Here is a 13,727-nt window from a genome sequence, read left to right as displayed (position 1 = left end):
TTCCTGGATAGATAATCCCGGCCTCAGGAACCCTCTTCTCATGAGAGTCCCTAAGGTCCTCCCTGGAAATTGGAGTGGAATGCTGCCACAGTTTGCTGTTTTGTTTTTGTTTGTTTTGTAATGGTGTGTATGTGTTGATGTTGTTTTAATTTGTTGGTTTTAATTATAATTGATTTAATAACTTTTTAAGGGGGGGAGGGAAGTAGATTTTGATATATATTGTATTGTATTTTATTATTGTGAGCCGCCCCGATTGATCTCAAAGGGGCGGGATATAAATATATTATTATTATTATTATTATTATTCATGTAATTGATGATAAAGGAACCAGTGACAATAAATGCCTTCCGATGATAATTCCTTTCTTGGATTTTTAATATTTCATTATAAGTTAACCATTTCCGTCTATAGAAAGCAGATGTAAGTTTCAATAATAATCATGAGAGACATGCCTTTCATATCTATCTATCTAAAAAGAAAAGGTAAAAAAAAATCGTTGAGGTATCAGAAAATGTTGGATAATTGCCATGAAGAATATATTATGAAAACAAAAGAACTTGTTATGGAGGGTTATTTGTTTTCCATTGTTTTTGTATTTACACAGTTATTTGAAAGATTGGATTAAAATATGGTTTTGAACAATGTAAATCTAAGTTTAAATTACAATTATATTTAAATGTTGAACTGGTGATTGACCATATGCTATGACCTTAAAGAGGATTTTTACAAAATTATGTATCTGTGGTGTATGATTCTGAGAAACAGACTAAAACCTACAAGGGGGTCTCAAAGGTTTTCTAAGAGTACAAAAAAACAAGGGACATTTTACCATTTGTGGTGGACTTGTAAACAAGCAAAGGGGTATTGGTTGCAATTACATACATTGATACAGAGAATGGAAGATCAGCTGGAAAGAAATTATAGAAGTATACTACAGATTTGATTAATATGTAATCTCTGGGAATCTCTAGGTCCTCCAGCATGACTCTATTGGCAACTTCTGCCCAAAATAATTGCCCTAATGCCAGCAAATGTGGGAGGGTCCACTGTATTTGAAATTAAGTCAAATACTATAGTTTCCTATAATAAAGTCCGCCCTTGGTATCTTTGTGGGATCCGTTCCAGACCCAAATCCGTGGATACTCGAGTCCTATTGTTCCCAATGGCAGCACAACCACACAGCCGCACTGCCATTGGGGCAATGCGACTGAGGTTTCCCTTCCCTCCTTCCTTATCTCCTTTCTTCCTCCTTCCCCCTGCAAGGCTTCTGCCCTGGGCTGGGCTTTGAAGGTGGTTTGGAGGCATAGGCTGGAGCCCTGTCAGCCACAGGTAGCTTCCCACCCTCAGTCCCAACACTTGGGATGGAACCTCCAGGCTCCGAGATCCAAGTTTGGCTCTGGCTCCCTCTGGCTGACGAGGCTCCAGCCTCTGCCCCCAAAGCCAAGCTGGGTCTGAAGCCTCGGAGCAGGAGAAAGAGGGAGAGAGAGAGAAAGGAAGGAAGGAAGGAAGGAAGGAAGGAAGGAAGGAAGGAGAGGGAAAGGAAGGAAGGACTTCAGTGCAGTTGTCTCCAATGCATGCATGCATGAGCTGCCATAGGGGACAGTGTGGGCTTACCATCTGCGTATGCACAAATCCATGGATGGCAAGTCCATGGATATTGAGGTCCAACTGTAGTTTATCTTGGCATTTTCAGTCTCAAGGTTGTGTAATTTCCACATTCTTTAATTGTGGTTATTCTTTCCATTGTCTATTAATACAGAGTGTCTGAAAATTATCTTTACCATTTCAATTCTATAGAATTAAAATTGTAAAGATAATTGTCAGACACCCCATATTTCAGCCAGAGTAAAATGTAGTCGTTTGGGTTCACACTTTATTATAGAAGGGTTTTTCCCTAATTATATTTTTCCTAATTATATTTAAAGTATAAAGTTTCATTTATGAAGCACAGCTTGGGACCTGGTTACCTTAGAAATTTCCAGAAGTGGCCACAGAAAAAGAATAAAGAATGAGTTGAAAATGAGTTTGTGTGACATCATTATAATTTTATCTTAGCAGAGAGCAGTGATACTTCTCCACCTATTTTCACCATTAAATAATACTCTGGTTAACCCTGCTTTTGAGGGCAATCTTAATCCAAGTGCAATATATAAATGCAAAAGAAGACTGTTCCTAAAATTCTGAGCTGCATTTGCTGATATTAAAGAGAAATGTTGCATAAGGCTTAGGAAACTATTACCATTAACTGTATCTTATATATGGTCTCAGCCTACATCAGTGTTGTCAGCTGAATTAATTGGTACTTGCTTTCAAAGATAAGCTATAATTTTTAATAGCCTTAATGAACATATGCTCCCAGTTTTCTATGCATAGCAGGCATCACTTTGTCTCTGTTTCTTTCCCCCATATATTAATGACACACAATCTGCTAAAAGGAAGTTCTTGTTGTATTTTGATGAGCTTCAAGATATATAGTTCTGAATCAAGTGTGCCATTCTCCTGATGTGGTTTATTGACTGCAGAGAAGACTTCAGCTCTCTAAGTAAACAAAGGTGGCTATCACTAGCACTACTTTATGGGATGTAAGATACCCTATCTGTACAACTGTTGATTGATCAATAATAAGTTTGTTGTTATTTTGCTTGAATACAATATGTAAAACAGCATGGATTCAAATGCAGAAACAGACATGTTGTGCTGCTTTGTTTAGCCTCAAAGGCCTGTGTAGTTGGCTCGGTACCTGATTGTTAATATGCCCTTCCCACAACACTTAAAATATGGAGTTTACTAGATGAAGGCACTTAGAATTGTACAAAGAAATATCATTCATTCTCCTAGAATCTTTAGAACTATAATCAGTTTGACTCTTCCTCCAATTATGATTTATTCTCAAAATAAATCCATTACACTGAAAAATATGGTTGTTATCTGATAAAACTAAGGGAGCACTATATACACCTTATTAATATATAAGGTATCATAAGGGTTTTGCCAGTTTAAGTGTCTGATTTTTCATACTAGAGCAAAATTATGTACAGTATAAACATAGCAGTAAAATACTGAATGTCCTGCCCAAACCCTAGTCACTACAGGGATGTGCAAAGTGCAGCTCTCATGATGCATGTGGTCTCCTCAGGGCCCTTTAAAAAACACCCAGTGGTGCAGTGGTTAAATGCCTGTACTGCAGCCACTCTCTCAAAACCATAAGGCTGCGAGTTCAAGACCAGCCAAGGGGCTCAAGCTTGACTCAGGCTTGCATCCTTCTGAGGTGGCTAAAATGAGTACCTAGATTGTTGGGGGGAAATTAGCTTACAGTTGTAAACCACTTAGACACTGCTTAGGAGGTATGAAGCAGTATATAAATGAAGCTTGTTTATCTGTTTGTTTTTTAAAACAAACAAAACCTTTTTGCCCTCAAATGCTCCCAAACAATCTCTAAGGGTGTTGAGGCAATTTTATTATGATTTCACCCCCTCCAGTCATTTTAGGCCCAGGAAAGATCTTTTTTAATAATAGGAACTGACTTTTGGGTCACTTCTTGTTGTAAGAAAGGCTCCATCTGAGTCTCCAATGGCCCTGGTAGGGTCAAAACCATGGCACAAATGCCCCTCTCCAGTCCTCAAAAGGCATTCAGAGTCTCTTTTTTTTCCTTTTTCCTTTTTTTTTTTTTTTTTTTTTTTTTTTTTTTTTTTTTTGCTGGTGATGCAATGCTGGGAGTTGTTTTCCAAGTACTCCTGCACAGTGCACCATTAAAACAATATAAACAACTTAAAACCATTTCAGATTAAAGCAATAAAATAATTTAAACAAGACAAAACATATTAAAAAAGGCTAAAAAGCTAAGATGGTTAAGCCCTAATTTTAAATTAAGCTTTAACATAAACCTATGTTTTGACTTGCTACCAGGAGGAACCAGCAGTCACACCAATGACATCTCAAAGGGTAGGGCATTCTAGAAATGGGACATCATAGCTCAGAAGGCTCTCTCAAAATGTGCTCTGGTGGTTTTGGTGTCAATGTGCTCAGCTTGTTTTCGGGTGGCACCAAGAGCTAGGGTGGAGGAAAGAGTGGGGAAGTATAACAGTGAAATGTTGGCTCTTGGTCAAGCAGAACAGTTGTAACCATATATTTCTCAAATCTGCTGCAAGAGGGGGAAAGCAAATATCCATTCTTACCCATAATTGAAATCAAAGTTCAAATTTTGATCCATGCTAGAAAATCAGGTATCATACAAATACAGTTATTTCTCCTAGATTAAGGTACATACATACATACATGTCTTAAAATAGAACATCACCACTTACTTATAAAGATTCTCCAGTGGTGTAGTTAAAATGACAGCAGCTGCAAGTAAATTATTGCAATGCCTGTGTACTTTATAAATGTGAGGATTTCTGTCTATATGTGGGCTCAGAAGTTCTTGTACTGACCCACAAACTGACCACAATATCTTTTCACAGGTCATCAAAATTGCTGTGACATCTATTCTGTAAGAGATAAAACAAGAGCCCCAAAGATAAAGGAAAAATTGCATTAGAATCCACATCATTTCCTATAATGCAGAAATCATTCTAACATGAGGGGGGGGGGAGGGTACACCCTTGTCATTACCTGAAGTTGTAAGAATCTTTTGGCACAATGGAAGAACAGAACTATAAAAGTCTTTCAAAAATGAAACAGAGGGTTCTCCTGATTTTCAACTATGAACATAATCTAAATGTGCACTGTTCTGTACATGTGGGTAAGTTCTCTCCATAGAAACAAACAGGGAAGTAATTCATTGCGGAAAAACTTGGTTTGCTTTGAGCTATGCACAGTGAATTTTAGACTTGGATAGCAGTATTTAATTTGTAATTATGTAATTCCAAATACATCCTCATAACAACATAAAGAATTCCAGTAACATCCTTGATACTAACCTGGAGGTGTGTGTGTGGGGGGGGGGGGAATTCAAGCATAAGCTTTTGTGATGTACAGTCCACTTGATCAGATGTGCAGTAGACTGTAATCCATGAAAGTTTATGACAGAAATTACTTTGTCCCAATTAGTTTTAAAGGTGCTACTGAATTCCTTTAATTTGTTCCTTATAATTCTTTACCAATAGTGGAAGTTTCCTTGCGTTGAGTCAATACCGCTGACACCAACTGGTTTCATGAAGACTTCTTTCCTAATTCTATATGGATATATTAGAGATTAAATCCACAGCCTAAATCCCATTGGAATTAGTGACAAAGGACCCATTTTGATTTTAACAGACTAGGGCTGCTATCTAAACAGTGTATACATCTGCTCGTCAAGCATTTTGAGAAGAGTGAGTAATATGAACATATACCCAATAAAGCACTGCATCCATACCAAGCACAGATAGAACAGAAACAGCTTAAATATTTTGGCAGCTAAAGTTATATTTCTGACTCCACAATTAACATTAAAGAGCAGCTCTACTCCAATACATTATACTGTACACAGAGAGAGTGAGAGCAAGAACGATAGAGAGAGAGCGCTATTGATTATTATTTACTTATAGAGAAAATATTACCTGCTCTCTGAATAACTATTTACAAATACTGAATTCTACTAATCTTGTGCATACTACAGATCTTAGGATTTATACATAATTCCTTCCAAATTGTACTATATGTTGGAATATACAGTACATGATATATTAAAAAAATGAATCTATCCTGTTTCAGCAGTCCTTTTATTTCTTTGTAAGATTATAATACTCTTATATGGTTGATTCATATCAACCAACTTGTCTTTTGTAGTTTTTATTCCACAGTTGTTTTCTGTTAACAGTTTTTAATATCTATTTCTTATAATTTATGGGCAGAGCTAATCATGGGAAACACAGGAAATTTAATTTTAAAATGCCAAATGTCAGTTATGCAAGAGCTAACAAATGGAATTTGGGTGGAAATGGGAAGGTACCTACCTACAGGTGGGAAGTGTGAAAACTACACATTTATTTCCATACATGGAAAATATAATGCAATCTCACTAGATATTCTCTATTTTTGTTAAAGATCTCCACTAGAGCATGTTTATTATAGGACAGTTCTTTCACATATCTTGCTAACAAAGAAGTACAGTGAACCCATGCTATATGTGGGCTTGTTATAGGCAGCTTCCAGCTTACGTGGAAACCACTGGGAGAATGGGAGAATGGGGCGTGCGCCCATGGCGCACACACATGACCACGCAGTGAATACAAGCTCCATTATATCTAATGGGGCTCAAGCATACGCGCTTTGTGCCTTATGCGGGGGGAGGTCCAGAACGGATCCCCGTGTAAAGCAAGGGCGGACTGTATAAAAAACAATAATCATAGAATGAAATGGGTACAACTACTTCTCAGAGACATATTTTCTACACTGAATAGCTGAATCCTTCCAGGAACATGCCTCTACACAGATTCTGTTTCTGTGGGAAACACGCCACATCTGAGTTTCAGGTCTCTTATGTCTCCTCCACTGGTATGGTTTTGAGTATACTGAAATTTTCTTTTCTTTTTTTAGGTCAAACACAACTTGTTGTGATGCTTGAACCTGGCAAAATACAATTTATCATCATCATGGCTTGTTGAAACAAGCCAATTTCAAAACCATAGTTCAAGAAGCCAGTTTGTTACTACAAACTGTAGTTAAGGCTCAGATGGTGTAATCAACTGTGACTGACCTAAAACAAAAGAAAAAGCTTCCAATCTCTTCTTTCTGGCACACAGAAGGGGAGTACATGAGCCTAATACTCAGTGTTGACAGTGGGAAGTATACATAAATTCTAACCCATGGCACAAAACAGGAAGTCAAGTTTAAAAGTTCATTACTTACTGTTCTTTACACAACATATTTAAAAGGTTTGTTTTTCCTGAACAGATGTTGACTGTATAATTTTTGTTGCTGTTTTTAAACTGATTGCTCTCTTTGTATTTTTAATGTTAACCTGTATTGTTTTAAATATTTTATTTTGTTATTATTCCATCATTTTTCAGTGATGACACTTTAAATGTTAACTGAACAGAAGAATGAGAACAGCAATAATGCAATCACTTTATTCATACTACAAAATAATAACAAATAATCACCTTATTTGTGGTGTCCTTTTGTAACTGGGCTGGGCTTGAAAATATCTGCAGGCCAAAAGTGCCAAAGATTTTTCCAGCACTTCTTTTAGAATCTCCTGGGCCAACGCAGGGGGTAGAACAGTCCATAGATCATGATGAAGAGCACAGCAGAAATAATGCCACATCTGGACAGAGAATGAGCATCTTTCACCCTAGCAAAACCACCAAATATTAAACAACAGAAACACATCTTCCTCAATGTCAGTTTAGATCCAGTGAATCTAATCCACTCATGCTGAGTGGAAACTGTTAAAGAGCAAGGAACAAAATTCTCACAAGGTTTAAAACATATTTTTGCTTAAAAGGACACAGCATGTTCTCTTTCAGTTGCAAATCATTGTTCTTGCATTAAGCCGAACCATTGACATAAATCTGTATTTCCCATGCCTAGCTTTTTGGAAAATTCCACTTCCAGTTACTAATTTACTAAAATGTGTATAAATACTCACCATCTCCAATGTGTCAAAACCAAATTGCATTAAAAAGGGTGACCAGTTATGAACATCCTTCATCCTTCTATTTATACTCTTATTTGCTACTGCCACTGATATTCCATATAGCTGCAACTGCTGCTGAAGCTAATGATTCTGAATGAGAAATTAAAACCCACATTACACTTTGAATTATGGGTTATGTGGCACTGTTGACTTCTGGAAGCCACACTGGTTCTGATTTGGGGGAGGAAGTGGGATATGAATAAAGTTAATAATAATAATAACAATAATAATAAACCAGGAGAGAGATACAGTGGCAAACAGCATCCTTTGCTGGTACACTTAGTAAAATGTTTAGGGGAACCTTGTCTTGCATGACAGGCTACTATAGAAGTTTTTATATTACTATAACAAAGATAAATAACTTCTTATATCTACATACCAAGTTAGTGTGTGTGTACACATACCTTGCTGAATACCTTGTGCATACCTTGTGTGAACATACCTTGCTGAACTCAAAGGAACTTACCTCTGCATAGAAATGTGTGTCATTGTGCTATCAATGAGTTAATTTATACACTTATTTGCCTGAACCTTCTAGTTACAACATTGTTATAATCCTACATCTGGAGGTCCAGCAGAAGTATTAGTAATGCACTCACTGTAACTCGCTAAATATATGTAAATAGCCATTCATTGTTAGCAATCTAATGCCATGTGGATGTTTCATTATTATATTTAATAACAGAAATAGAATGAATCTGAGGGACAATTTAATATCATCACAATTTTTTTCACACAAACAGAGCTGAAAAGCAGACATCATTATAATTTCCTGTCTAATATGTAATATGCTATGAAGATCTATTATTATGGAGCACTATAATGAAGTATAACTACAAAAATAACCTTACCAGTAGAGTGCACTGCACATAATCTTTCCAAGATTAGCATCAAATAAAATGATTATATGTAGGCATTTTATTAATATTTTATAATATATATTTAATGTTTGTTTGTACTTTATGATGCGTGAATTAAAAACATTATCATCAATTTTCTGTCATAGCAATAAAATAAAAAAGGAGGTTGTAAGAATAAATTAGTTAGATCTATTAGTCAATCCTACAAACATTACAAAAGCAAACATTTTGTTTTAAATGGCATCAGAATACTTCAGAAATATTGAATGATTTGAATGAAAAAACATCTTAATGTTTATAGGAGCACTCTCACACTCTCTCCCCGGCTCTCTTCCTGTGTTCCTATGAATATTAAAAAGACACAGAAAGCACACTTGTAGTTTAAAGGAACTGCAAGCACACATAGAGAGACACAGACACAAGTCCTACGAACAATAACATTATATATATATATATATATATATATATAGTTCCTTTCTTGATATCTGCTTTCAAGTCATTTCCAACTTATGGAGATTGTAAAGCGAACCTATCCTGGATTTTCTTGGCAAGATTTGTTCTTGCCAAGAAGGAAAGCAAAGAGGTTTGCCTCTACTTTCCTTTGCAGCAGAGAGTGTGATTTTCCCAAGGTGGCTGAGAGGGTTTCCATGGCTGAGCAGGGATCTGACTCCTGGTCTCTACAGTCATAGCCCATACCCCAAACCATTATATTATGTTCCTACAAACATGAAAATGATTGAATCATTCAATATTTTTGAAGCATTTTGAGACTTTTTAAAATAACTGCATTCATTTTTAAAAAACTCTTTAAATATGTTTTCTGTGGAACATGCATTCCATGCCGCAGTACACCGCCCCGAAACAGCGGGCTGGAGGCATCGGTTTTTCTTCCAGAGGGATGCCGCAGCAGCCAAACGGTGTGGTGTCCCTCCACAGTAAAAAGAACCCGGAAAAAAGGGTTCTTTTTGTGGTGCCCGGTGCATATCATTGGCGCACCGGTGACATAAGCGATGCATAGTGACATCTGTACACTGTGCATTGCTTACATCATCATGGCGGTACCCATGTGGATAGGACGCCGCCATGATGTTGCCACCGTGACGTGCTAGGGCTTGGGAGCATGCGGTTACTGCATGTTCCCGAACCTTAGTATTGGCGGCAGCACGCCGCTTCGGGCCCATCTGTCCCGGACCTATGTTTACCTAATTGTATTCCCAGTACTGACTTGAAACATATTGTCACTGTCACCAAGTTACTTTTTAAGATTGTTCAGCTATACCTCTGCAATGACAATACCTTCATTGTCATTGCCTCTGACAATGAAGTTCCTTTTTTACAAAGTCTTTTTATACCACTCAGCCCCTTTTCCCTCCGTCTAGTGGCTGTTTTAAGCAGCATCAACACTGGGATGATGGTGAAGGAGACTGGAGAAAGAACAGACTTTGGGTGTTGGGTTTCATCAGCATGTCACAGTAAACAATGCAATAAAGCTTGACCTGGGAAAGAACAGGATTATTCTCTAGCCAATCCTACTATAGCCATGTATGCCTTCTTAGAAAAGGCAAAGCAAACAATAGTTGCCTCCAGAATTCTTTATTGAGCCAACAAAAGAGAGAGAGAGAGCATATATTTTTCTCATAAGTACCCCCAACATGTTTTTTATCTATAAACTTGGTCAAATGAAAAGCATAAGAAAATGGAGGCAGGTGAAAGACAAAGTCACCCTTGGTGATATTTTGAAAGAAGAGTTCAAGTATTAACCAGACGATTGAAAATATTTTTGTTTACTTATGCAAGGCTTACCTGAGCTGTTTGCTTTACATGCACATATTGTCAAGTTTGAATAAACAGTTTCCTAAAATATGTGGAACTGCTCTTCTTTTTTGTAGTGTAGGAACCTATCTCTGTTCTTTCAGGTTATTTCTGCCTCTGGTATCAAATGTTATGCTAAAGAAGTAATTCCAAGGAGCACATCTACTTTGTTAACAGAGGTACAACTGTACAATCTTAAAATGTAACTGGGTGACACTGACAGTTATGTTTCAAGTCAGTACAAAAAAAAGATAATAAACGTTAACACCACACCTCATAAAAAGCTTTGCTGTCATCCCAGTAGTGACTTTCAGCATCCTGTAAAATGCTTGTAGCACAAACTCTGATGCAGTAGTTTGTTACTTGAAACTGAAGAAGGCTGATTAGTTCCTCATATTGCTGGAGAGGCACTAAGAACAAGGGCCTGTTCAAATGAAAAACAAAAAGCAAAGATAAAAGATTTAAGACCAGTGCAGCAGGAGGTAACAATCCACAGTTCTACAAATGGTTTGGATTATTATATAAGCAAGTGAGTGGACAAAAAGTTTAGGGGGGATAAAAACGGGAAACACAGCAGTTTTATTAAAACAATGTGTAGCAATGGAATGCTGAAAAAATATTAAAATAAATTACAAAGCATAGAGTATATGCTATCCTGAACACAAAGAGAGGCTTGTTCTGGCCTGTGAGCCATGCCCTAACATGCACAAGGCTAGCTTTACCAGTCAGTACTGGGCTAGGGAACTGCAAATCCCATACGGACGTATCAAATACACAAAATACCAATTCCTCTGTGCCTCTCAACATGGAATTAAAAGAGATAACATAATATGTCCATTCAGTTGGGGAGTGCACACCAGAGGCCAAATTAAAAGGGATAACACAGTATGCTCATTACAGTTAGGAAGTACAAAACAGAGACCAAACGCGTTTTGACTAGAACGTCTTCGTCAGTGGTCATAGAAAACTGTGAAAATAAAATAGGTATGGGTCACGTACATCAGCATATGTATGTACGCAGGCAACTTTTTCAGGCATGATACAAGGTCTATGAGGACCAACAACTTACCTATAGCGACGGGATGTTCCCACATACCATATGTTATACTTTGCAAGGCTGCTCTATTAGGTATTTATGTATTATGTTTTTGAACTATATGGTCTTTCTTCATTACTCATATGCTGATGTATGTGACTCATACTTGTTTTAGATTACATCAATGATTTAAACCTGTCTTAAACCACAAACAGATATGGGATGAAGAAGAGAAGTAGTAGACAATGCTAAGGTTTCCAGACTGGTTAAAATGGTGCATCATAATGGTACTGGTAGTACAATTGAACAACTAAGAACAACTGAAAAAAAGGAAGGCTTAGAAAGTTCTATTTTAGCCATTAGCTTCAGATATGAAGCTTTAAGTAGACTGTGACCAGTGAACCATATTAGTAAGCTAGGAAATAAGTGAAAAGAAGGGGGGAAGTGTAATGGGATAAAAAATAATATGATGTTTTATGTTTGTAGCTATTTTAAAGAATAGTACAGTGGGCCCTTGGCATTCACTAGGTTGTGGTTCCAGGACCCCACCCCACTATCCATCCATGTATAGTCAAGTTCCATTATATACGACAGCATAGTAAAATGGTGTCCCTTGTATAAAATGGGAAAATCAAGGTTTGCTTTTGGGATTTTTAAAAAATGCTTTCAAGCCGTGGATGGTTATCTGTGGATATGGAGGGCCAACTTTATATTTTGTATCACTTAATTACACACATTTATAGATATGTTTAATCAAGAGAATATAGAATCAGAGAATTACAAAGTGGAAGGAGACCACAAGGGCCATCCAGTCTAACCCCCTGCCATGCAGGAATACACAATCAAAGCACTCAAAGGATACTCACTTTCTATTGGACTCTTTCATTAAACTATGATATATCTTAAAATGCTGATAGACATGCACTGCTGTGGAAAGAATGGTATACAGATTTTGCAGTGGAGCTCTGGAAGGGATATCTTTACTTCTCTCCTCCAATCTTGTCATGACAGCTGTTGCCACTTTGCAGCAAGCCTCCACAAAGTCTGCTCTGATTTCCTGGAGAGATTCATCTCTGCAGGCCAAAGCCAACGGAAGTAATGTGTCAAGTTCTTCCATGATATCAGAACAAAACTAAGGAACATAAATGTGACATACAGTTCTATTGACTCTGACAGCATTGTTCAGTGTAAGTGCAGTACAAAAATAGTTTATTTGCAATAAGACATAGGGAACATAGAACACTGCTTATTATCTGTTTCAAATGACAGGTGAATGGCAATAGCCGAAACAATACACACATTTGTGGTGGTCAAGAATCAAACTGCCAGTAGCATTACATTTAACCTTTGCATTAATTTAAATTAACACAAATATATCTTATTGTAGCAAAGTAAATATACACCTGGAACCCTGGTTAGAGAGAAAGATAACTGAACAGGCTTAGGTATCCGTTTATTTTCCTCTCTTTCAATACAAATTTATTTACTGTATATACTCATATATGAGTCTAGAAATTTAGGTTAAAAAAATTAGGTTACAAAAACCTGAGTCGACTTATCTGAAGGTCAATGTAGGTACTGTATTTTAATGTACACACACACACACACGGTGAAAAGAAAGAGTTTAATTTTCCCTGGAAGCACTGACCCCTTCTACTCTCTCATCCATCCAGCCTTTAGTATGTGTACAAATAGTTATGCCTGCTGGAATTTTGTAAGTTCTCTGGCATTCTTTTCCTTTACTTAATCCTTTACATCCTTCATTACATGTGCCTAAGTTTTATCCTTGACTTATCCACGGGTCATAACAAAATCCATAATTTTGGCCCCAAAACTTGCCCTTGAATTACAGTAAATATGAGTTCAAGTTATAGTCGAGTATATATAGTAAGTATTTTTGTATTACCTCCCAGCCCACAAGGACTCCCAAGGTGATAAACAAATAAAAATTAATTAAAACAATACAAATGTAACAACCTTTTAAAAACACATTAAAAAACCTCTTAAAAAACATCTAAAAGCAATCTAAAAACAATCCTAGAATCCAGTTTTGAAAGTTAAAACTGCAATTTTAAACATAGAATGCCATGTAGAACAGCACTGTTCCAGCACCCACCAGAAGTTTAAAAAAGATGGAGCCAGCTTTGGCTTTCCAGGAGCAGCACTGGGTCCAAGAGCACCCTAAAACTATGAATCTGATCTTTCAGAGGATGAGCAACTCCAACCAGAACAGCTGCAAACCTAGCAGCCACAGTTGTAATGTGGGAAATATTGCAGGATGCATACTTCCAGATTGAGGCTCCACAAAGGGCCAGCATATACCTTCAGCAGAATAAGTGGCAAAGCTTCTTTTTTCTGGACAGTGTATCAGCTTGCAGAGATAAACTGTATATTTGA

The 13,727-nt window shown here is 37.1% G+C and overlaps 1 protein-coding gene across 14 annotated transcripts in view; it reads right to left on the bottom strand.

Annotated features, from left to right (window-relative positions):
* Positions 1 to 13,727, bottom strand: part of KIAA0825 (KIAA0825 ortholog) — a 258,455-nt gene that overhangs the window by 165,617 nt on the left and 79,111 nt on the right. For 12 of the 14 annotated variants that reach the window (XR_016277504.1, XM_089493054.1, XM_089493079.1 and 9 more), the window contains 4 exons: positions 12,197 to 12,462; positions 10,568 to 10,718; positions 7,087 to 7,277; positions 4,306 to 4,488 (listed from right to left, as the gene is read on the bottom strand). Coding sequence is in view for 12 of the 14 variants with exons in the window: in XM_089493054.1 (XP_089349180.1) it covers positions 4,306 to 4,488; positions 7,087 to 7,277; positions 10,568 to 10,718; positions 12,197 to 12,462 (791 nt within the window). In the remaining 2 variants the exon portion in view is untranslated. Of the gene's footprint in view, positions 1 to 3,525; positions 3,669 to 4,305; positions 4,489 to 7,086; positions 7,278 to 10,567; positions 10,719 to 12,196; positions 12,463 to 13,727 lie in introns of those variants that run through there. The other 2 variants (XM_089493048.1, XM_089493144.1) reach the window with 2 other exon arrangements.

Source organism: Sceloporus occidentalis, unplaced genomic scaffold (genome assembly GCF_023333645.1).
Source record: "Sceloporus occidentalis isolate IW3139 unplaced genomic scaffold, rSceOcc1.0.p SCAF_1, whole genome shotgun sequence".
NCBI lineage: Eukaryota > Metazoa > Chordata > Lepidosauria > Squamata > Phrynosomatidae > Sceloporus > Sceloporus occidentalis.
Note: the sequence above shows the minus strand (reverse complement) of the source record. Positions and strands in the feature narration are given on the sequence as shown.